The sequence below is a fragment of the Dasypus novemcinctus genome, chromosome 28 (assembly GCF_030445035.2).
Source record: "Dasypus novemcinctus isolate mDasNov1 chromosome 28, mDasNov1.1.hap2, whole genome shotgun sequence".
NCBI classification, from domain to species: Eukaryota; Metazoa; Chordata; class Mammalia; order Cingulata; family Dasypodidae; genus Dasypus; species Dasypus novemcinctus.
In genome coordinates this window covers 26804288-26828110 of record NC_080700.1, presented here as the reverse complement: position 1 = coordinate 26828110, position 23823 = coordinate 26804288, and the positions used below count along the sequence as shown (strand labels likewise).

General features: G+C 33.7%; 1 protein-coding gene across 7 annotated transcripts in view; it reads left to right on the top strand.

Moving 5' to 3' along the window:
• Nucleotides 1–23823, top strand: part of PDE10A (phosphodiesterase 10A) — a 763936-nt gene that overhangs the window by 553969 nt on the left and 186144 nt on the right. For all 7 annotated transcript variants that reach the window (XM_004465920.5, XM_058289686.2, XM_071212528.1 and 4 more), the window contains one exon: nt 17298–17426. In XM_004465920.5, coding sequence (XP_004465977.2) covers nt 17298–17426 — 129 coding nt within the window. The remainder of the gene's footprint in view (nt 1–17297; nt 17427–23823) is intronic.

The window sequence follows — 23823 nt, the reverse complement described above, 5'->3', positions numbered from 1 at the left end:
GCTTTGTTTCTTGAAAAAATTTTGGTTTGAAGTTGAATTCTTCTCTGATTCCCTAAATTGTTCATTCTAGTGAACAATTTTGTCCCCTGGATTCCTACATGGAAAACAAAACAGAACAAAAACAAGCAAGCAACTCTCAACTTTTTTTATTCATTCTCATTGAGATTGGACAATAATAATGTTCACCAAAAATCTTGTGTTCTTCAAACGAAACATTTGTAGTCATTCACCTATTGCTCATATGATGTGCATTTCAGCCCCCTCATGGTTCAGGCTGTTCTCTGACAATTCAACTATTACATTATAGTACAATATTTAATAACATGCAGCATAATTCTTTTTTTATTTTGGTCAAAATCTATCTTACCAATGACCTAAGACTTTAAGAATCTGAAAATAATGTACTTACTGCCCACACCAGGACTAAGTAGAGAGGAAATGATGAAACTGAGACAATTTTGATAAATGGGATAAAATATTATTAGTTATGTATACCTTAGAATGTTATAAAATAAAATTTCTTCAGATCTAGCTAAGGTTATTTACAGGGAGGGGCAAGGGACTTGATGCTAAGACTCCTAGTTTGGGAGGAAAGGATTTTTTTATGTCAAAGAAGACTTGGACTTTGTAACATTAAGGCCACTGTGAATTTGGGTGCTTGGGAAGCAGAGTTCTTGTGTAAGGGGAAAGAAGTGTGACTGACTCTTGCTCAATGTTTTGACTGGTTCTTTCAAAGAACACGGACATGGTGTTAGGATTTTTCTCCACGAATTTTGATGGTTGAGTTAGTACTTGAAAAAAATCACCCTTCTTTCTATTTCTAATAATAGATTCTTTCATAACTGTGATTATTAATTTAAAAATATTCCTCAGAGTGAGCCAAACAAACAATAGTGCTTTAGCCTCTGACCTGAAAGTAATTTTCTAAAATAATTTTCTGTGGATATTACGATGGTATGACTGCAGAAATGAAAATGCTGTAGTATAAAGATACTCGTTAGAATAAGTTTGCCATAAAGACACGTTAAAAATTTTGTCTGGGAAGTGGGTGTACCTAAGTTGTTGAGAGCCTGTTTCCCATGTGTGAGGTCCTGGGTTCAATCTCTGGTACTTCCTAAAAAAAAAAAGACCAAAAAAAAAAACCCAAAAACAAAATATCTGAAGTGTGAACCTAAGTGATTGTCCAGTTGATAGCGTAACCACAGAGAGAAGAATATTCCAAAGGACAAAGTAGTTTGTATATTTCTAGTGAGATACATGCTAAAGAACAAAATTACAGCTTATATGTTTACAGCAAGCATATATTATTCTGTGGGTACTGTGTTAAAAAAAATCACATGAATGAATAAGTATGGAAATTCATCGAATTTCATCATTCCTGGAATTGAAAAACCACTTCTTAGTAAAAGGAGCCAGGGAGCCTAAAGAAAAATGTTTGAATCCATATTTCTAAGGCAGGAAATATACAAGATGAGCCTGGAATATCTTGTCATAACGGATTGTACATAAGGTGTCAAGAACTACTAGACTCTTGTAAAAATTACTTGAGAACCAACTTGAAGAGTCTTCCTCCACTTTCAAAAGATGGGACAGTGCGTGCTCCAATCCAATTAATAATTACACTGGAGGAAACAGATCAACTTTTTTCAGATCTCTGACTTCATAGCGATAATCATTTTTCGTAGTTGTTTACCCACAGGAGAATGCTATTGAACCAACACGTTATTTTGAAAACTGATAAATAACAGGAAACAAATTAAACATTTATCCTGTCTTAACTATATGAACTGCTCCCCCCGGGTAATCAAATAGTTTTTCTTTAAATTATTTCAGCTACTAAATGAAGAAAGAATGATAGAATTAGAAGACTCGCCATTTGTCAAACCTTAATAAATTAAAACTGTAGGATCATCGATGCTGCTAATGTCACCCAAAGAGAGACAGCCAGATGGTATGAACTTTCTGGCAGAAGAAAACACTACCACTTACACAAATTGCTTCCCCCAAATTGAACTCAGTCTGTTCAGCCCTGTAGATCGAATTACAGTTTTCAGGAAATGCAGAGGTCAGAGGAACATGTTAAACAGCACCACAGGGATAAAATCGGGGAAAATCCAGACTGGAAAAATACAGGACAAAAGACCCGGTTTCTTTACTAATGAATTATAATGGCAGAAAACAAGAGATGGAGGGGGAACTGATACCAAAAAGAAATTTACAAGAAACACCACGCAACTACAACATGTGGACCCTATCTAGGTCCGGATATAGACAAGCAATCTGTAAAAAAGAAAATGGAGACAATTAGAAATTGGAACGATGCCTGGATCTGTGGTATTTAAAATAATTCTCAATTTCTTGGTATATGTGATAATAGCATTTGCGGTAAGAGAGTTCTCTTTTAGACATACGTATTGAAATGTATGAATGTATTGGAATGTTTGGATTTGCTTCAGAATAATAAGAGCACCAAGTAGTGGGATACAGATGGAAAATATTGCCTGTGAGTTAGTGATTGTCGAATTGGGTGTTGGTTACATGGAGGGCCCTTTATATTCTTCTGCCTGGTAGTAGAAAAAGTTTAAATTTATATACACACACAGTTATAGAAATAAAATATGTAATCATGATCTGAAATGGAAAGCTGAGTTTGTGAGCTGCCAAGAGCAAAAACCAAAGGGATAATGTACTACTAAATCCTATTAGAAACTTGTAGCATTTCTAAGACAGAAGAAAGTAGCCTTGATCGTATTAGATTTAAAAAATATACATATGAAAAATGTAGTCACTGATGAAATTCGTACATTGTTACTTATATTTTGCATCACCTTGCATGAAAATTCAAACAGTGCTAGTCCTTTTCATTATGACTCTGTGGTCCCTAAAGTAAATTTTGAAGAAAATATTGCTGTGCCACTATCTCTGTATTTCTATTTGTCAGCTATCTATTTCTGTCTGTCTGTCTATCTATCTATCTATCTATCTATCTATCTATCTATCTATCTATCTATCTATCTATCTATCTATCTATCTATCTAATCTGTATCTATTATCTTCTATCAGTTATCTCTGCCATCTATTTTCTTTAAAAATAGGTAAGAATAGAGTTACTCAGGGTGGTTCTGACCATAGAAGCAATTGTCTTTGCTAAAATACTTACCAATCTTTATTTATGCCCTTTGTCATACATCTTCAAGTTTAATGTTAAAGCTAGTCATTGCATGTACCACTCTGTTGTTTTTTTTTTTAACTTTTTGATTTCTTTAGATTGTAATCCATCATGACATTTTCCTTGGGCATCTTGCGAAAATTAAAGAAAGTCACCCAGCTCTCCCTAACTTAGTCTCAACACGTAGTACTTCATTATCCTTGCCCTTCCCTTCTCTCATTTATAAGTTTAAACCAGCCCCTGCTTATTAGCACCCTGCCAGATATTGAAAAATGGAATAAAGATGAAAAGCAGCTTAATTAGTCTTGTAATCTGTTTGCATTTCTGTTAAATATAGATGAGAGAATGTAGTTTATTAGCAGAAATGAAATTTTAAAACAATTACTAGTGCAAATATACATGTTATCTTGGAATAAAGGTTTATATTACTATTTATTTGTAGTATTATCAGTGTGTCTTATTGGTGGCAAAATTTTCATCATTGGCTGTTAGTGTGTGCTAATCACATCTTTCTGGTCTGGCCCCACTCTTTGCGTTGGGTTTGTTCTCAAAGAAACTCTAACCAGGTCCTTTATGGCCCTAAACAAAATGTACAGGCTATGAGAACTATGGAAACATTAAACAAACAGCGGACAAAAACAAAGGAAGAAAAGAATGATTTCATTAGTGATATGTTTGCTGTTGCCCAAGTGTATGGATGATTCATATTTGAACATCCTATTCTGGATTGGTCCTGTCTTGGCTCAAAGGCGTCTTGCAAAACCCATTTCAGTAGGAAGTAAAACTGGACAAAATATTAGGAAAAAAAATGGGGTATATTCTCTTGATTGCTAAGCAAGGTGAGCATACAGGAAATGCTAAAATAAAAATGGAAACCTTAGAAAATTTGGAGTGTTAATGTGAAAAAAATGAAAATTTATAAACTTGTGATTTGAGCTTCTGGACCAATGCAAGGGGTGGTATCATACAGATGAAAATGGGTTTTTGGTACCAGTATTAAATTATCAGGCAAAAATTCATTAAGTGAATTATCTCATTGAATCATTATCATGATCCTTGAGATGGATACTACAATTTTCCTCATTATGCAAGTAAGAAACAAGGCTTACAGAGTTCAGGTGCTTTGTCTAGTCTCACAGATGTTAAGAAGTAGAAGGAGGATACTAACTTTTGTACTTTTAATTACCTTGATGTAATTCCTGTCCCTACTTTTCTTGCGTTGAAAGAGACAGTTTTTTCCATGAAATGTAAATGGTAATTTGGGGAGAAAATTTATAGTCAAATCTTTTGAAACATTTGAGATATAAAATTATGTGATATCATTTGCGATTTCTATCTCAGTCTTTCCTACATACTGAAAACCAGGATTTGATTGATTTCTTTAGTGCAGAAGTTTACTTAGAGATCATAACCCATGCATGACATAATTCGTCTTCAAATAATTCGTTTTCAGCAGTCTATAGAAACAATGTCATGACAGTGTCAGTGAAGCATATTTAGTATCATTTTTGCTCTTAAAAATTTCTCTCAATAGATTCTGCCTTTTGCATTATCATGTATATCCACAAATATATTCTTATTATATTATCTCTTCTTTCATAAATAATCTTATATTCTTATTCTTTCCTTTTCCTTTAAAGTTCTTATAGTAAATTTTAATCTTTCCTGCACTTACTGGCCTGTTTTCCTTTCTTTTCTACATACTTACTTGAACTTTTTAATAAATCCTGTACATCTGGGCCTCACACCTTTTGCACACTTGCTACTTTAATGCAAACTTACGCTTTTTCTGAAAGAAACTAATCAAGGCTGATGTTGATTAATCTCTGTTAAGTATATTTTCATATGCCAAGTGTTACATTACTTGGTGCTGGGAGAGCTGTACTGGATTGTTGATAAAACAAAATTTATATGCTTGTTTTGATTCTCTTTGTAAAGAACTTCTTTTTAAAAAATAAATGAAATCAATCCAAATCTTGGCATCTAGTATTTACATTGGCAAAAACATATTGAAAAATGCTACATAGTTTTAATTTCTATAAATGGTCTTTGGCCACGATTGTCTTGATATTTTAGCCATTATTGCTTTAGAATAATATTATTTTTGCATTCCTAATCAACAAATTCTGAAAATTCTTTAGAATATATGTGATACGCTATTTAAAATATTTTAAATAGTAGGTAGAAAAATAATCATAAACAATATCTAGCTTTGAAGATGGAAAGTATTATTTTTGCCATCATTAAATTCTCATATAAATTATGCTTCTTTTATAAATTGTAGCTATTTTTCCAAATTACTATGGGTAATTTTACTATCAATGTAATTCATTTTAATCCTGTCTTACATTTTCAGACGTGATTTTATGTAGCATGAACTTCAAGCTAACTAATTTATGAGTAGATTAACACGACCTAAGCACTTAATATCGAATATATATGGTGCGTGATTTCATTTTCTTTGTGAGCCATTTTTCTTCTGGCCAAATAAAAAACAACAGTCATATGAATGGAATTAATGTTCTATATTTTTAGATGGTTTGAAAAGCCAAAATAGGCATGTTCGGATAAAGGGCAATCAAATATTTTTACAGTCTCCTTTAAAAATTGAATGCTTTGTTTAACCAAATATTTTTTTTGCAGTTTGTGTTTCTCTTTATAGACCCCTCATTTCCCTAGTCGTCCAGTTTCAAAACTGGATGATGCCTCTTTCTTGTAGAAATTCTGCTTTCTCTGTTTCTATTGCTGATTCTGAACAATCCTATCATTTTGCTCTACATGTTTAACCTGGAGAATGCCCTCCAAGCTATGCTTTTTTATTTAGAAAAAAAAGTTACAGCTTTATTCAGGTACAGTTACAAATATTTTATGTGTATAGTTTCAGGAGTTTTAATATTTGTCATTACCGTAATCAAGATAATGAACGTATTTCCACCTCCAAAAGTTCCTTGATCTTGATAATCCATCCCCCCAGTCCCCCCATTCTGCCCATCCTTGTATATCCACTAAGGTTTCTGTCACTATAGATAGGTTGGTATTTTGTAGAATTTTATATAAGTAAAATTAGAATAGATAGGTTGGTATTTTGTAGAATTTTATATAAGTAAAATTAGATTGGCTTCTTTCACGTAGAATAATTATCTTTGAGATCCATGTATGTTGTTGCATGCATCAATAATTAATTCCTTTTTATTGCTGCATAGTATTCCATTATATAGAAATACCACAATTGCTTATCCATTCTCTTTTTTTTTTTAAAGATTTGTTTTATTTATTTCTCTCCCCTTCCCCACCCCAGTTGTCTGTTCTCTGTGTTCATTCAGTGTGTGTTCCTTTGTCCGCTTCTGTTGTTGTCAGCGGCACAGAAATCTGTGTTTCTTTTGTTGCGTCATTTTGTGTCAGCTCTCTGTGTGTGTGGTGCCATTCCTGGGCAGGCTGCACTTTCTTTTGTGCTGGGAGCTCTCCTTACAGGGCGCACTCCTTGCACGTGGGGCTCCCCTACGCGGGGGACACGCCTGCGTGGCAGGGCACTCCTTGTGCACATCAGCACTGCACATGGGCCAGCTCCACATAGGTCAAGGAGGCCCGGGGTTTGAACCTCGGACCTCCCATGTGGTAGATGGACGCCCTAACCACTGGGTCAAGTCCGCTTCCCCCATTCTCCTTTTGATGGACATTTGGTTGTTTCCAAATTTTGGCTCTTCCAAATAGGGTGTGCTGTCAACATTGATACACAAATTTTGTATGAATATATACTTTTGTTTCTCTTTTACCAAAAGAGGTGTCTGTAGCTGTGTTCATGATGTCTTTTATGTTTGACTTTTTAAGGAACTGTTAAGTGGTTTTCCAAAGTGGTTGTACCATTCTACACTCTCACAAGCAGTTTCTGAAAATCCAGTTGCTTTATATTATTCCCAATGGTTGGTATGCTCAGACTTTTAAAAATTTTAGTCATTCTAGTGGATATGTATCTCATTGTGTGTGTGTGTGTGTTTAGAAGTTACCAGGAATTGAACCCAGGACCTTGTACATGTGAAGCATGCTCCCCTCATTGTGGTATTAATTTGTATTTCCCTAATGCCTAGTGACTAATGAAGTTGAGCATCTTTTCATGGGCTTATTCACTATCCATACATTTTCTTTGGTGAACTATCCAAATCTTTTGATCGTTTTGGAGGGTTTGTTTGCTAAATACTGAGTTATAAGAGTTCTTTATATGTTATAGATACAAATCCTGGGCTGAAATGTGTTTTAAAAATATTTTCTTACCATCCATGGTTTACCTTTTCATTTTAGTAAGAAAGCCTTTCAAGGAGCTAACTTTGTTCATTCTGATGAAATTTAACTAATCAAGAGTCCTCTTCAATCCTGCTTTGGCAGTTTTTCTAAGAACTTTTTCTCTGAACACTGGCCACAAAAATTTACTCCTTATAGAACTTTCATAGTTTTAAGTTTGTGATCCATTCTGATTTAGTTTTTATGCATGGTGTATAGTATAGGTTGATTTTTTTGGTTGTTGTTACTTTTTTGCATGTGAATGTCCAATTGTTCAGGCATCATATATTGAAAAGACTCCCCTCCATTGAATTGCCTTTCTACCTTTTCAAAAGTCAGTTGTGACTATGTGGGTATAGTTCTTTTTCTGGACTCTATTCGATTCCATTGAACTAGGTGTCTATTCTTTTTTCAGTACTCTTTATGTTGCAATAGCTTTAAAGTAAGTCTTGAAATTAGGTAATATAATTTATCCAACCTTTTCATAATTGTGTTGGTTCTTCAGGTTCTTTTGTCTTTTTGTATAAATTTTAGCACCAGCTTGTTGATTTCTATGAAAAGTCCTGTTGTGATTCATTTGGGATTCTTTTGGATCTATGAATCAATCTGAGTGAACTGATATCTAAACCATTTTGGTCATCCACTCCATAACAGAGACTATCTCTCCATTTATTTAGGTTTTCTGTGATTGTATTCAATTCTATTGCTGTCTGAAATCATACTGTGTATGACTTGAATTCTTTTAAATTTAAACTTGTTTATGGCTCAGAATGAGGTCTAGTTGGGTAAATGTGTTCCGTGTACATTTGGAAAAATGTTTTCAACTGTTACTCAGTGGAGTGTCTATAAATGCCTGTTAGATAGAGTTGGTCAATAGTGTTGTTCAAGTTTTCTATATTCTTACTGATTTTCCGCTTACTTGCTTTATCAATTCTTGAGAGAAAATTGTAGAAATCTCCAGTTGTATTTGTGGATTTGTCTTTATCCTTGAAGTTCTGTCAATTTTTGCTTCATGTATTTTGAAACTGTTTCTATGTGTATAAGCATTTGTTTTCTTGATGAATTGAACCCTTTATCATTATAAAATGCATTTCTTTACACTCCTAGTAAGATTCATTGCTTTGAAATGTGCTCTGTGTAACATAATTTAGCCACTCCAGATTTAAATTTTTGAAATGAATGCTAGTATGGTATACATTTTTCACTATTTTACTTTCCATTTATTTGTGTCTTTATATTGAAAGTTAGTTTCTTGAAGGCAACATGTATTTAGGTCTTGCTTTTCTACTGAGTACATCAATTATTTCTTATTCAGAATATTTGGACTATTTACATTTAATGTGATAATTGATATGATAGTGTTTAAGTCTACCACCTTGCTATTTGTTTTCTTTTGATGCTGTCCATTTTTATTCTACTCTTCCTTTGCTATGTTCTTTTGGCCTGAGTATTTTTTATGATACCGTTTTATTTCCTCTATCACATTATTAACTATTTTATTGATTGCTTTGGGGTAGATAGTTTACATCTTTAATTTATCATGGTCTACCTTATAGTAATTTTATTCAACTTCATGAATAGTGTTAAGAATCTTACAATAATATATGCCCTTTTATACTTTCCTGATCTTTATATTGTCATACATCTTATACATATGTTATAAACTATGCAGCTCAATCTTACTATTTTTGCTTTAAACAATTCTTTTATTTTTAAGATTTATTTTATTTATTTCTTCTCACCCTCTCATTGTTTGTATTTGCTGTGTCTCTTCATCTTCCTTGTTTTTTTAGGAGGCACCAGGAACCAAACCCTGGACCACCAGTGTGGGAGGGAGGCACCTAATTGCTTGAGCCACCTCTGCAGCTTGATTTATTGTGTCTCTCATTATGTTTTTCTTCATGTCTCTTGTTGTGTCATCTTGTTGCATGCCCATAGTGCCAGCTTGCTGTCTTCTTTAGGAGGCACAGGGTACCGAACCAGGAACCTCCCATGTGGTAGGTGGGAACCCAGTAGCATGAGCCACATCTGCTTCCCCAATTATCTTTTAAAGAGATTTTAAAATAAGTAATAATTATACAAATTTTAAAATAATCAACATATTTATCATGTTTAGTGCTCTTCAAACTTTTTTTATTGAAATTCAGGTTTTTACCTGGTTACATTTTCCTTTGGCTTGAAAGCCTTCTTGTAAATTATTTTTGTAGTTGAAGTTTGCTAGTGATGAATTCTTTCAGGTACTGAATGTTGAAAAAGTCATTAATTTGCCTTTTTTTTTTGAAAAAAGATTTTTATCGTGGTGAAATTCACATAATATAAAATTGACCATTTTAAAGTGAACAATTCAGTGACAGTTGGTGCATTCACAATGTTGTGCAATCACCACCTCTCTTTCCAAAATATTTTCATCACCCTGTCAGGAAACTCAACAGTCATCAAGTAATTGATCCCATTCCCTCTTCTTCTACGCCTTAGCAACTACTAATCTGTTTTTTTTTTTTTTTTGTCTCTATGGAATTACATATTCTGGGTGTTACATATAAGTGGAATCATAAAATATGTGGCTTTTTGTATCTGGTTTCTTTCAATGAGTAAAATGTTTTTGATGTTCAGCTACATTATAGCAAGTATAAGTACTTTGTTCTTTTCTATTACTGAATAATATCCCATTGTGTGGTTATACCATGTTTTATTTATTCATTCATCTGTTGATGGACATTTGGATTGTGTCCTTTTGCCTGTTGTGAATAGTGCCATGGTGATCATGTGTACATTTATATATATTTGGGTATCAGTTTTCCTTTCTTTTGGGTATATATTTGGTAGTAGAATCTCTCAGTCAAAGTTTAACTATTTAGTGGACCACTAACTCTTTTTCACAGTAGCTGAATCATTTTCTTTTACATTCCCAATAGTAACTTATTAATTTCACTATATCCTTAGTAACACTGTTAATTTCCACTTTTATTTTTGTATTATAGCCATCCTAGTGGTTATGACGTGGTACCTCTTTGTGGTTTTGATTTGCATTTCCCTAATGGCAAATGACATTGAGCATCTTTCCCTTTGATTTTTGGCTGCTTGTATATCTTCTTTGGAGAAATGTCTATCCCAATCCTTTGCCCATGTCTTGACTGAGTTGTTTGTCTTTATGTTGTTGAGCTGTAGCTGTTTTTTATATATTCCTGATATTATGTTCTTATAAGATACATGATTTGTAAATATTTTGTCCCAATTTGTATGTTGTCTTTTCCTTTTCTAGATAATGTTCTTTGATGCACAAAAGTTTTTAATTTTGATGAAGTTCAATTTATCAAAATGTTGATTTGTATTTTTAAGTAATTTTAAAATTTTAGAACAGTTTTAGATTTACAGAGTAACTGTCAAATTAGATACAAAGAATTCCATATCTAGTTTCTCCTATTATTAGCATCAAACATTATTATATTTGTTAAATCAATGAACTGATATTGGTACATTATTATTACCTAAGTACACACTTTATTCAGTTTTTACCCAAGGTCCATTTTCTGCCCCAGGATACCATATTACATATAATATTTTCTCCTTAGACTTCACTTTCACAGCTTCTCAACCTTTTCTTGGCTTTGATGAGTACTATTTTGAAACGTACTGGTTGGTGTTTTGAAAAATGTCTCTCATTGGGTATTTGATGATTTTCTCATGATTAGAAGGGAGTTCCTATGTAAAGTATTCGGAATTCTTCTACATGGGAGATTTGTCTGTTCTTCTACATTTATTTAACCACTTATTTATGTCAGCATGGACTGATGGATATTTATTTATATTTTGGGCTATAATTCTTTCTGGAACTGCCCACTCCACCATTGAGAAACCTGGTTCAAACCACCTGTCTTCCATTTATGTAAATGTTCAGTTCCAGTATACGTGTTTGGTGGTACCAGATTTGATAAACTTTACTCCTGGGAGAAACAACCAACTACTGTGTAGTCTTTATGTAGTTGTTTTTGCCTTTAGTTTTATCAATTCCACTCATTTCCTGAGTTACTAAGGTAGCACCCTTTGCGCCACCACCTTCAGTGGTGTTCTTTCATACATTGGTAATGCAGTTAGATTGTTTTGGCATATTCTGTACGCCATCCTTTGATCTCCTAATGATTTCAAGTGATTTTTGCAAAAATGTGCATACATTAAGATTTACCCATCTGTATACCTACCTATCTAATACTATCTAGCTGTCTGTCTGTCTGTCTGTCTGCCTGTCTGCCTGTCACCTATCTATCTGTCATCTGAACATCTGGGAGCAGATTGCACACGTCCTACATTCTCCATTAAAATATAATACTTCCATGGGCAGTTCCCCGAGCTTATTGACTTAGGTCATCACCTTAAGTGCGGCTATCAAGCTCAAGAAATTTAACATTGATGTCAAGCTTGCATTCTATATTCCGTTGCTTTCTTATGCACCAGTAGTACTTGTGAGCCTTTTTTCCTCCGTTCTTAGATCCCACTTAGTATTGTGCTTAATTGTCAGTATCTCTTTAGTTTCTCTTCCTTTTTCCTTTAATTCTCAGTTGTGAAAACAAGTATACAGCATAAATCTTCCCATCCTAACCCTACCTTAGGATGCCATTCAGGGGATCATTCACATTCACGATGTTCCAGTACCCGCGTCAGCACCCATTACTAGAACTTTTCATTCACCCAAACAGAAACCCTCCACTCATTTTGCATTAATTCCTTATCCGCCCCCCACCCATATCCTGTACTCTACTTTCTGTCTCTGTAAGTACGTGTATTCCCTGATATTTTCTTTTACTTACTGTGGAGCCCTAATTAACCTGCTAATCTCTAACAATCACATTTACTTTGATACTAACTTAACTTCAACAGTATAGATACAGTATATTCTTATACCCCTCCTTCGCCCTACTTTTACATAGTTCTTGTCACAAATTATGTATTTATACAGTATGAATTAATATGATTGATTTATCATTACATTTTGTGCATTTGTCTTTTTTTAAGAAAATAAAAGAAGTAAACCTACTTTTAACTTCATGTAAGAGGCAAAAAGTAAGTTAAAAATTAAAAAAAATATGATACTGCTGTTATTTATATTTACCCATATCATTTTCTTTACCAGAGATATGTATTTCTTCATTTGGGCTTCAGTCAATAGTTTAGTATCCTTTTCTTTCAACCTATAGAATTCTTTTAGCATTTCTTTTAGGGCCAGTCTAGTGGCAATGAAGTATCTAACTTTCTGTTTATCTGGGAATATCTTAGTATCTTCCTCAATTTTGAAATCCATTTTTGCCAGATACAGAATTCTTGATAGACAGTTTTTTGCTTCCAGCACTTTAAAATATTTCTGCCCACTGCCTTCTTGCTTTCATGGTTTGTGATGAGTAATTGGCACTTAATTCTTATCGAGACTCCCATGTACATGACAGCTTGCTTCTCCCTTGTGGCTTTAGGAATTCTCTCTTTCTTTGGTATTCAACAGTTTGATTATAACATAGTATAGTGTGGGTCTCTTGGGTTTATCTTGTTTGGAGTTTCTCAAGTATCTTGGATGTGTATGTTCAGATTTCAGTGGTTCCAAAGGAAATTGTTGATTTTCAATTTTTTTTTCAGCTTTCTCTTGTTACAATGGGAGTGATAACCCAAAAGTTCTTTTTGTTGGAATTGAAACCAGAATTTTGTTTGTGTATGTGCCTTTTAATATATTGCTGGTCTTATCATGTTTGTGCTTTTCTCTACTTTTTTAGAACATACAGAATATGGTTACACTAAGTGTTTTAGGGTCTTTGTCTATGAAAGCTGTTATTTGTGTTGCTATTATTTAAGTACTTTTAATTGACTGATTTTCTCTTCAGGTAATATATTTTCTTGATTTCCTGCTTGTCTGGTAATTTTTGTATTGGATGCCAGATACTAAGAATGTTACCTTATTGGGGATTGGATACTGGTGAATATTTCTGAGATTTCTCTGTATAGCACTTAAGTTACTGGGAGATAGTGTGAACCTTTTGAGATTTGCTCTTAGGTTTTTAAACAGCAGCAGTGCTTAGTCTAGAGTTAGTTTTCCCCCATTAATGAACTAATACCTTTCTGTCTTTTCTACTCCATGCCCTGTTTTCTGAGGTTTACTCCTCTCCATTTCGTGGAGACTGTACTATTCCCCGTCTTTAAAAGATCTCTGGGTATTTTCCTGCCATCTTCTTTCTGGTGGTCCTTGCCCATGCCTTGCATTATTTCCTCACCTGTCTGCACTCAAGCCTTACTCAGCTTTGAGAGGGATCGTCTTCAGTTATCCAGAGTGCTTGCTCTGCAGCTCTCTCCACTCCTTGCAAATTCAAACTCTCCATTACTCTGCCTTGCAAATTTAGCTGCCTTGGACTCTTCAAGTTCTCAACTCTGTCTCTTTATCTCAGGGAAATGGTTGAGCTCTTTTTGGGTTGGTCTCTGTGTTCTGTAAACTGATAACTATTCAGGCAGTGAGCTGAGAGTATGGTATACCTAGTGTTTGTTTCCCATCTCTCAGAAATCAATGTCCTCTGCTGTTGTCCAATGTCTAGAAAGCATTATTTGGTATGTCAGTCTTTTCTTTTACATTGCTTCAGCAAGTAAGGTAAATCCAGTTCCTTTTATTCAGTCATGGACAGAAATGGAAGTCAATAGTGAGGTTTTGACTGTGTAAGGTAATACATTTGTTAAAAGTGTCCAAATATCAACAAATTACTTTCTCATATTGGTTGATGGAAATTTCAGCTACTGCCATGTAGAAGTGATTGAGAATATGGGTTTTTATCTTATTACTCTGTATATGTACTCTGCTTTATAATTGGATTTTAGGATACCTTCATATTTTGGATTGCCTTTTTACTAATATGTATTTTACACAAATAGTTTACCACAAATACAAACTGTCTTTTATTGCTATTTTATAAGTGTCTTTTAGGGAGGATCAAGTGTAAACCCAGAAGCTATATTTTTGGGCTGGATTCTCTGCAGACCTCCTGCATTTTTCCTCCACTTTTAGTACTAATTCTTTATGTTAAGTTTTTCTGTCCCCTGAAGTGTTTTTTTGAAATTTAAGTGACTAATCCAGTGTAGGTGTATTTAGCTTGCATTAGCTGTGTGTAACTCTCATTATTAGTACTTTAGGGAGAAGAACTTGATGCAATTAGACAAGTACATTTGATTGAGGGTAGGAAAAGGGAGAGGTCAGGCGCCTATTTTAGGAAAGACAATTTGGAAATGGACTGGCCAGGAGCACAGTGAGGAAGCAGATTATGTTAATGAGGGAAGGAGAGAATGAGGGCAGTGACTAAAACGGAGCTGAGGGGAGATCTGTGTATACCTATTTTTTCTTCCATAATCTTACCCAGGCTTTTCAGCTGACACTTTTCTCAGGCCAGGATTGTATTCCTTCAGTGTCTTCTGAAGTACATGGTATTTTCTTGTCCCAGATTCCATCTTCTTACCTTCCCTTGGAAAGCTTCTACTTGTCTTTTAAGATCTAGCTGAAATGTAACCATCTTGAAAAATCCATCTCGAACATCTAAGCAAAGTTATTTGTCTTTATTTGCTGTGTTCTTATACTGTAGCTTGTCTTTTATGATACGGACCAAGTTGCATTGCAATTTGAATGATTTTAGCAAAAATGTGAGCTCTTTGAGGACAGCGGCTATGTTCAATTCACTCTTGTGTCTTTACTTACTGACACAGTGTTTTCTCAGTGGCTCTATGCTTAATAAATGTTGGCAGAACCAAAAAGAAGTGGATTGAAGGTTGGAAGATAATAGACTAACTTACCAAATAGTGATGCAGGCCTCCTTTATTATGGAGACAGAAGTAGTTGGAAAGAGAAAGTCATACCAGTAGCAAATAGGCCTTGTATGATACTACACTATGATGAAATGAGAGAACAAGGGAGATATGAGTCAAAGATGACTGGATTCCTGAGAAATGGAGAGTAATAGTAACAGAAAAAAGAAAATTGAGACCTAAAATCTCGGTTGGATAAAGTGAGAAGGAGATGACTCATTTAGTTTTGACTCAAGATGGAGCTTGAAGTGATGAAAGAATATTTAAGGCACAATTCCCAGGAATTGGTTGGGATGTAGTACAGGAGATAAAAAAAATATATTAATGTTGATGATTCGGATTTTGGTGTCTCATGAATTGTTGAAGAGAAAGCAGAAGTAAAGAGCAGCAAGAAGGTAGTAAAAAGCAGTTAGAAAGATAGGACAATTATTGTGACATAAAAGGAATGGGAGGGCTGGCTGAAGTAGAGATGGAAATTCCTCCTTCTGTCTGCTGAGATCGTCACTTTTTAAAAACCTTTGGTAGATTGGATAAGACTTCACTCATTGTTGAAGTTAATCTTAGTTGATTTTAGAAGTCATCAGCCATAGATGGACTCAACTTACTGAATATTCAGGTTCACCAGTTATCCTCCAAGTAACAATCAGGCCAATGCTTGCCTGATCAAATGATTGGACATCATAACCTAGCCAAGTTAACACACAAGCTTAACCGTCAGGGCCGTTTTCAGGATTCCACTATGTTCACGTGTGGAGGGCATAAAGAAGTATGAAATAAAATTGTCTGTTTTCTTGATGATGAAGGATGCTGTCAACTTAAATATTCTGTGCGTTTTGTATCTGGGGATTATAACTTGCTCTGTCAGGAGAGCACTCATTTAATACTACTTTAATAAGGCACTTATCTTTTGCACCTTGAAGAATTTCTTAAATTGAATTTTACACCACTGGGTCTCTTTTGCTTGTGAATGTAGAGAGGGGTCTCATATTTCTTTTCTCTAATACAGCTATATTATGTATAAGTTTAAATTGACTGTTTAAATACTTATTTCATTGAAAGAAATCATTTTCCTTCTCAATTATAGCATTCTGTTTCAGAATCATAACAGTTGTGGCTTTAGTTCCCAGCAGAATTAATTAACACTTATGAATTCTGTGCCTTGTCTGTTTGTGAAACATGCAGCCCACTCCTTGGAGTCATCAAGATATATGCTTCCTTTTCTTCTTTTCTGCATCTTGAAGTACAATATTCTGTTGCCTTTTTCACCTAACCATCCCCAAGGAGAGTAGTTTTATTGAAAGAATTCATAGGGAGGATACAGTAATGCCAACTGGGATAAGTAATTACCATCACTGAGCAATAATTATTCATCACTTGTTTGTCATATGGGGTTGTTAAATGTAATGACATACCAATATGAAGCAACAATTTCAAAACATAATTTTATACATTATCCATGAAAATGTAAAAGTACTTTCTTTGAAAATCCTATGTACATCCAACAGTTATTATTAAACTTTGAAAATGATTCCAGTGAAGGTGATTACATACATAGGAGATCAGTGAACAAATTTCAAAATTGTTCTGGATTAAACATTAGTTAAATCATTGGGCTCAGTGCCCCTGAGGAAAAAGAGAACTTGTGGTGTGTTACAAGAAAAGATAATTTATTCATTTATTCATTAAAGTTTTTTTTAGCACCTATAATGTACCAGTCCTAGATTTTCCTGTCTTCTGCTATTGCTCGAGTTTCACTTGCTTTAAGTATTAAATCTCTGATAACTACTTCTAAATATTTTACAAAGCCAAATTGTATAACACTGGTTCACAGCATGGGTTCTAACCTAACATTGAAATTTACTTTGGGAAAACAGATATATGGCATGATGTGACATATAGTATATAAAATTGTTAAAATTCTAACTTTTTATTTTTATAATGTTGTAAATTACTCAGCATAATTTTGTCATTATTACATCTTTCATGTATATGAATATGTCATATAGGTAAATTTATTCTTTTCATTTTTTTACAGGTTTGACAGATGAAAAAGTGAAGGCATATCTTTCTCTTCACCCCCAGGTATTAGATGAATTTGTATCTGAAAGTGTTAGTGCTGAGACAGTAGAAAAATGGCTGAAGAGAAAAAACAACAAACCAGAAGGTAAGACTTCATTTAGATTGAGTAACGACTCATTTTTATCCAATTCTTTTCCTAGCTTATAATGGTATTTAATACATGCTAAAAAGTAAAATACAAATTAGACAAATACTGAAAATTTAAGTCTATTAGAGTTTTATTCTGTTTAATAAGATACTTTAGAGTAAGTTAGAATGAGGGGAAATGAATACAGAAGAATGATCCTTGACTTAAAAAAAAAATAACTTGGAAAATCTTAAAAATCCAATTGATTTGGACATGGCCATATTGAGAAATGCAGAATTCAGTGTTACACTTGATTTTGTTTAACATTATTAATGACAATAAAAATTCTCTTTGCATATATTTGAAAGGCATGTTTACTACATTTTGCAAAAAGAAGTCTGAAAACAATTTTTTTATTTGAATAGTAGGGAAGGAACGTTTGACTTTGCGTTAGAATTCCCATGCACACTCATAAGCTCTACAGAGAACCTTCGCAGTCACTAAAGTTTTCCGTAGTTCACCAAGGATACCTTTGTATCCTAAAGTACAGAGAGATGAGAAAAAGAATGACTTAGGGTTTGTGGCTCCTTCCTTAGATTTAAAGCAGAATTTCACATGTTTTTTTTGCAAAATAGTTTTCTACAGGGAGGCTTCCCTTTGTATGTTGCTCTATTATTCCCTAAAATGTCAGCGTCTAGTTCTCAGTGGAATCATTACCCTAGTAACTATGAGCTCTAACTATAGACTTTGTATATCATAGTTCTACTTTTGTATCTCTCACCTCACAATGCACCATGTAGGGGTTCTGTAAACAATTTTGGATGAATGAGTGAATGAATGAAGTAGGGTTAGGTACTCTCACCAGTGAAGCAAGTATAACGCTTGAGACTACACTTCTTTATATTATGCCTGACATAAGAGCAATTTTAAGGCTTATTTTATCTTCCCCATACTCATTTAAGATCTACTTGACGTAAGGGATTATAGAGTATGTATTTTTAAAGCACTCGAGGTACCTTGTGTTTTCCTTCATTCAGCAAAGTATGTGCTAAGCCCTGTAGGTTCTGGAATTACTAAGGTTTTAAGGAGTTCACAGTCTAGCAAAACAGAAAAAAACGGTTATAAGTAACTGCTTCCTTCTGGTTAGTCTTACACTGGGGTTAAACGTAGTCTAAACTTGTAGTTTCCAAGAAAGGGGAGTCTTGTGGAAAGAAGGGGACTACAATGAATCACTGTCTATGTTGTGTTGACAGAGAAAAGGGAGTTTTGGGAAAGGTGGACCACACATGCTCTCAAAAGTTTTAGAGTTATTGTTTTCAGTGTAATACCATTGTTCATTTCAAATGCCTAAAGTTCTCTCTACAGTTGAGAGGTAAATTGCCTTTTGAAGGTAGACCTCTGAACCTAAATTCCAAATAATCAGTTTCCAAATAACATTTGGAATGTGGAGATTGTGTCTATTCCATTTATAACAGATTGTACTGTCTTAGGCAAGGTATAAAAGTACCCTCAGAAAGCTTGTAAACTCTCAGAGCAGAATATAACTGCTAAGCAAAGTTTTAAAATGATTTTATCAAAAAAGCATACTTTCATTTGGGAAGAGCTTAGGAACTCAAATTAGCTGGTTCATAAATTGTTTCACTAAATATTTTTACGCTGATTTTTAAGCAAGGTAAATTTGATGGGCTCAGGTATCTGCTTCAAGTGTCAGTTCACAAAACTAACATTTGTGCAAACAACAAAATACAAATATAAAGTTATTAGTAAGAGACATTAGGAGATGATGAAGAGCCAACCCTTTGCATTTTTTGTAAGAGCATTCTAAGATGAAACACAGTATCATACCCATAATGCCATTCTGGTGTTTCAGTTATGTGGAATATAACTTAACAGATACTATTAGCAATTGTCCCTTTCTGAGTTCTAATGTGAAAAATTATTAGTTAACAATGTTGGTGGCAAATATGGTGTGTGAAGAAGTGAGAATACTGGAAGTCAGTGTGACTATACTGGGCATCTCCTGGTATTAAAATAATATTTAAGAATGTGGAGTAATTTTTAAAAAATATAACTGCAATATGTATTTCCTAAAGGGAGGTTATTTGGTGGTCAGGAGGATAGTTGATTGAACTCAAATTATTTCAGAATTGTAACAATGTCATGTTTTATGGCTAGTAAATTTTTATTACTGTTATATTTCATGTCTAAGATATTTATACATGACTAGTAAGCCATGTCACTGTCAATGTACTTAAGAACTTTAAATAATTAATAATGAAAATATTGGTGTTGTCAGTTGCCTTCAATATTTTTTCAACCAAATACATGAATAGTTTTCTTTTTTACTCAAAGAATGTAGTTCTGACATGTTTCTTTCTACTTTCCATAATCCTAGAAATGGGATTGAATCTTATGTTCAAATAAAATGATTTCATATAATAAATGGAATTTAAATCATCCTCCCTTAATCCTACTACTGATAGCCTAAAATGTACATTAAATGGCATTTACATTGTTTAATATGTAGCAGATGTTTTTTATGCTTATATGTAATGTAGTGAGATACTATTAATAGATTAATGGACTATGGATTACTGTACTAAAGCATGCAGTTTTGGAAGGATTTAGTAAGTAGGAAACTAATAAATGATGTATTAACTATTCATACAATCATGAAAAAGAAGCAGCAACATATCCTTGCAATGGTTTACTTGTAATTTAATTTTGGGCACTTTCTTTTCCTTGAAATCAGAAAATGTGTTGAGTACCTTGAAAAGAATTGCAAATAAATAGGTGTCTACTACCTGGTAACTGGAAGGGGGATAAAGTGATATTAATTCATCTTCAAAGAGTTATTTGATATATTCCATTAGTTCCATTAATTATTTGTTCATACAGTCATAGAGGTGTATCTTTAATTTTTATTCTTTTTGAGGGTGTTTTGTCAGGTTAGTGAAGCAGATTGTTTCTTACTACTAAGGCTCCAGAGCAATCCAATCAAATTGATTGGGATTTTGATAATATTAAAGATTAAATTAGATCATTGCAAATACTGGTAGTGGCTTTGGAACTAATTTAAATAAATATAATACCTTTGTTATAGAACATATTGATTGCTGAAGCAGTATTCTATATAGTTGTAATGTTCTTACCTATGGTAGTAATTATTTATGCATTCAAAATCGTTGTTACATTTCTTAAGTAAAAATTTGATGTAAGAGGGATTATCCATAATGATAGTGTTATGAGTTACTGGAATTTTGAAAGTACTATGTTTTTAATTGGTGTTTCTTTCAATAAAAAATTTTATTTGCTAATTGCACAGGTTATAGAAAAGAGGTGGATTAGTAAAAGTAATGTCTATTTAATAGAATTCTTTTCATCCTTTAGAAATTTGTTTCACATAATACAGATTTTTAAAAATGCATTTAAAACCTGTGAAAGATAAGTGGTAGAAACATTTTTCTCTGTCTCTCTCTTGTTCTTTTAAAATCTACCCCTTACAAAGTTTCATGAAGATTTAACAGTTATCTGAGTTATTTTACAAAAATTGGATAATCATTTCTAGAAACATCTATTTGAGTGGCTGGTTGTACCTGAAATGAGACCAGGTACTACTCCTCTTTTTGGCTAATCATTCAGAGTGCCAATTAATAAATAGTTTTTGAGTACCTAATATGATATATGGCTGTAGAGCAAGGCATATAAACTTGATTTCCTCAAGAAGCTTACTTTCTTATAGAGGAGGACAGGTAATAAACAAACATACACTCAAATAGCAGAATAAGTCTGTTTCAGGACTTGGTGACTGTGTGCCAATATATTTGAAAACATCTGCCACAGTGTCTAACAAATAGGAATTTGGAATAGAATAAAATAGATGGAGATGTAAAAATCAACATTGCTTTCTTTTAATCAGCCAGACTGGTTTATATACTTAGTATCTGCTACTTTCTTGTCATGTCCTGACAACAGAGTTCATTAAGAAGTATAAAAATGGGAAGGGTTTTTTCTTTTTTTTTTTTTTGGTAGGAGTTAGGTCTTGATCTGATTCTCAAAATATAAGCTATAAACTAGCATATGAACATTTCCTTGAACTAGCTGGAAATGCTGATGGCCTGCCTCACTCTACACTTGGCTGGATGAGAAACTCTCCTGGTGGAGTTCAGTGATTTGTGTTCTAACAAGCCCTCCAGGTAATTCTGGTACATTCTAAAGTTTGAGAACCACTGCTCTAGCATTGGGTGCCTGACGAGGAGTAAATATAGTACTCTAGTTGGCTGGGAAGCTGTATGAACAAAAGTGAGTTTGCCAGGCTTCTCATGATTTACTTTTGGGAGAGCCTGAAAAAGGGAAAAAAGTCCAGGTAGAAACAATTTGATAGAAACCAATAGATTGGTTTAAAGGAGGTAGGCTAACATATGACAGATTGGTTCAAACAACAGTTTGATTAAAATGGGTATGTTCAGTCACTCCTTTAAATTTTTTGTTTTTGTAGTATTTGGTAGTATTGGGAAATTTGATGTGCCGTGTGTAGTTTTGTAACAGAGTCTACATGTAGAATTTTTTTTTCTTATTTTAAGAATGGAGGAAAGCACTCTTAAATTTTTGTTTCTATTGCCTCTTAATTTGGCTAGTAATGTATGTTTTACATTTATTGCAATAGGAAAAGTGGGTGCAGCATAAATGTCCAAAATTGATCTTTAATTTATTAATAGCTTTAGTAAAGTACATTAGTGAGTTGCAAAGAGTATAATCTTTAATTTGAAAGATAGTAATCATACATTAATGCATCCTCAAATGGTAAGATATATTTTACTGTGATTGTTTCTGGATTTTTGGGATTTATGTAGGTGTTCTATAGTCTTTCATATGTAATCTTTTTAGTAAGAAAAACACAGAAGAAACATAAAAAAGACAAGCATCTGGAATTTTTCTTGTTATGAAGAGTTTCCCTCAAACCTTCAATGATTGTAATTCATTTAAAACCCATTATATGATCTCTGTTTATTTAATTTCCCATTTTTGTAGAAAATTTAGTCTGTTTTCACTAACACCCTGTCTGGCTCTTTCTCCCCACACCCAATAATACACTATTATTGTTCATTTAGTTTTTCACATGAGCAGTTGGTGGGAGAGCTGGAGTCTAGTAAAGGGCAGAGATCAGTTTTGGTTCCTGAGTCATCATTTTCGGTTTACAAATTAATTCACTATACTTAAATTTATCCAGTATCTACCATGCACTTAGCACTTACTAAGCATTCAGGATAAAACAATAAACAATATAGACAATATGGACTCAGCAGTAATGGAGTTTGCTCTCTAATGGGGACAAAAAAAAAAAAATAGTAAGCCAGTAAAATTAGACCAGAAAGATGTACATCACATAAAAAGTGCTGCTGTGAGAGGACAGTATGCGATGAATGCATGTAACAAGAGGATCTTATCTGGTCTGGGGTGACAAGGGGACTCTCAGAAATAGTGAGATTTAAGCTGAGCCCTGAAGGGTGAATGTGAGTTAGCTAGATAGAAGGGAAGTTTGGAAGGGATGGAACCAGAAGCAGGAAGGGGCTTTGTTGGAACATTTTGGAAAAAAAGGATGAAGAAGTGGTCAATGACTTGGTAATGCAGGGCCTTTCAGGACATTTTTAAGGGTTTTGGACTTGATCTTTAGAGCAGTGTGAAATTTTTGAAAAGTTTGAAGGAGATTTGATAAGATATTTTGAAAGATTTATTATAATCCACAGTGTCTTGTTTGGTTTGAAAAATTCAGTGGAGTGACGTTTCAATTTCCTGGCAGATTTTTTTGCCTTCCCATAAATCATCAGCATGCTTGCTTGATAATACATTGTATATCAGCTGATCACTTGACTTGCAGATAGTTTAATGCAGTTGATCAGTCTTTTGAAATTGAAGCAAAAGCCCATTATGCATCTGTATTACGTTTGTGAAAAATCAAGGAATAAAGTTTTGTTGCAAACTTTTTTTAGAACCTGTGTGACTTTAATATTTTCAAGTGGGTTAAATCACTGTTCCTTTTAGTCTTGGCATAATTTAAAAATTAAAAGCAAAACACTGAGTGTATTTGGGAAAAAGTGCACATTGTTTGACCAAGATTAAGGAAGAAGGAAAGCTTAATCTGTGTAGATCATGAAACATCATCTATCAGGAATGACTCATTGGGTACAAAACATCGAGCAGACACAACAGAATAGAGATGGTCTCAAACTTCCAAAACAATTGAACGTCATATGCTAAAAATGATAAAGGGAATGATTTATCCTAGAGTAATTATAAACACGGAGAACATATGATCAACAAAAGAATCATTTCCAGGGATATTTTAGGAATCATCTCAGGCTAAAGGTTTTCAAACTCAAGGTCCTTAGATCAATCATAGTTGAAGCTCTTTATT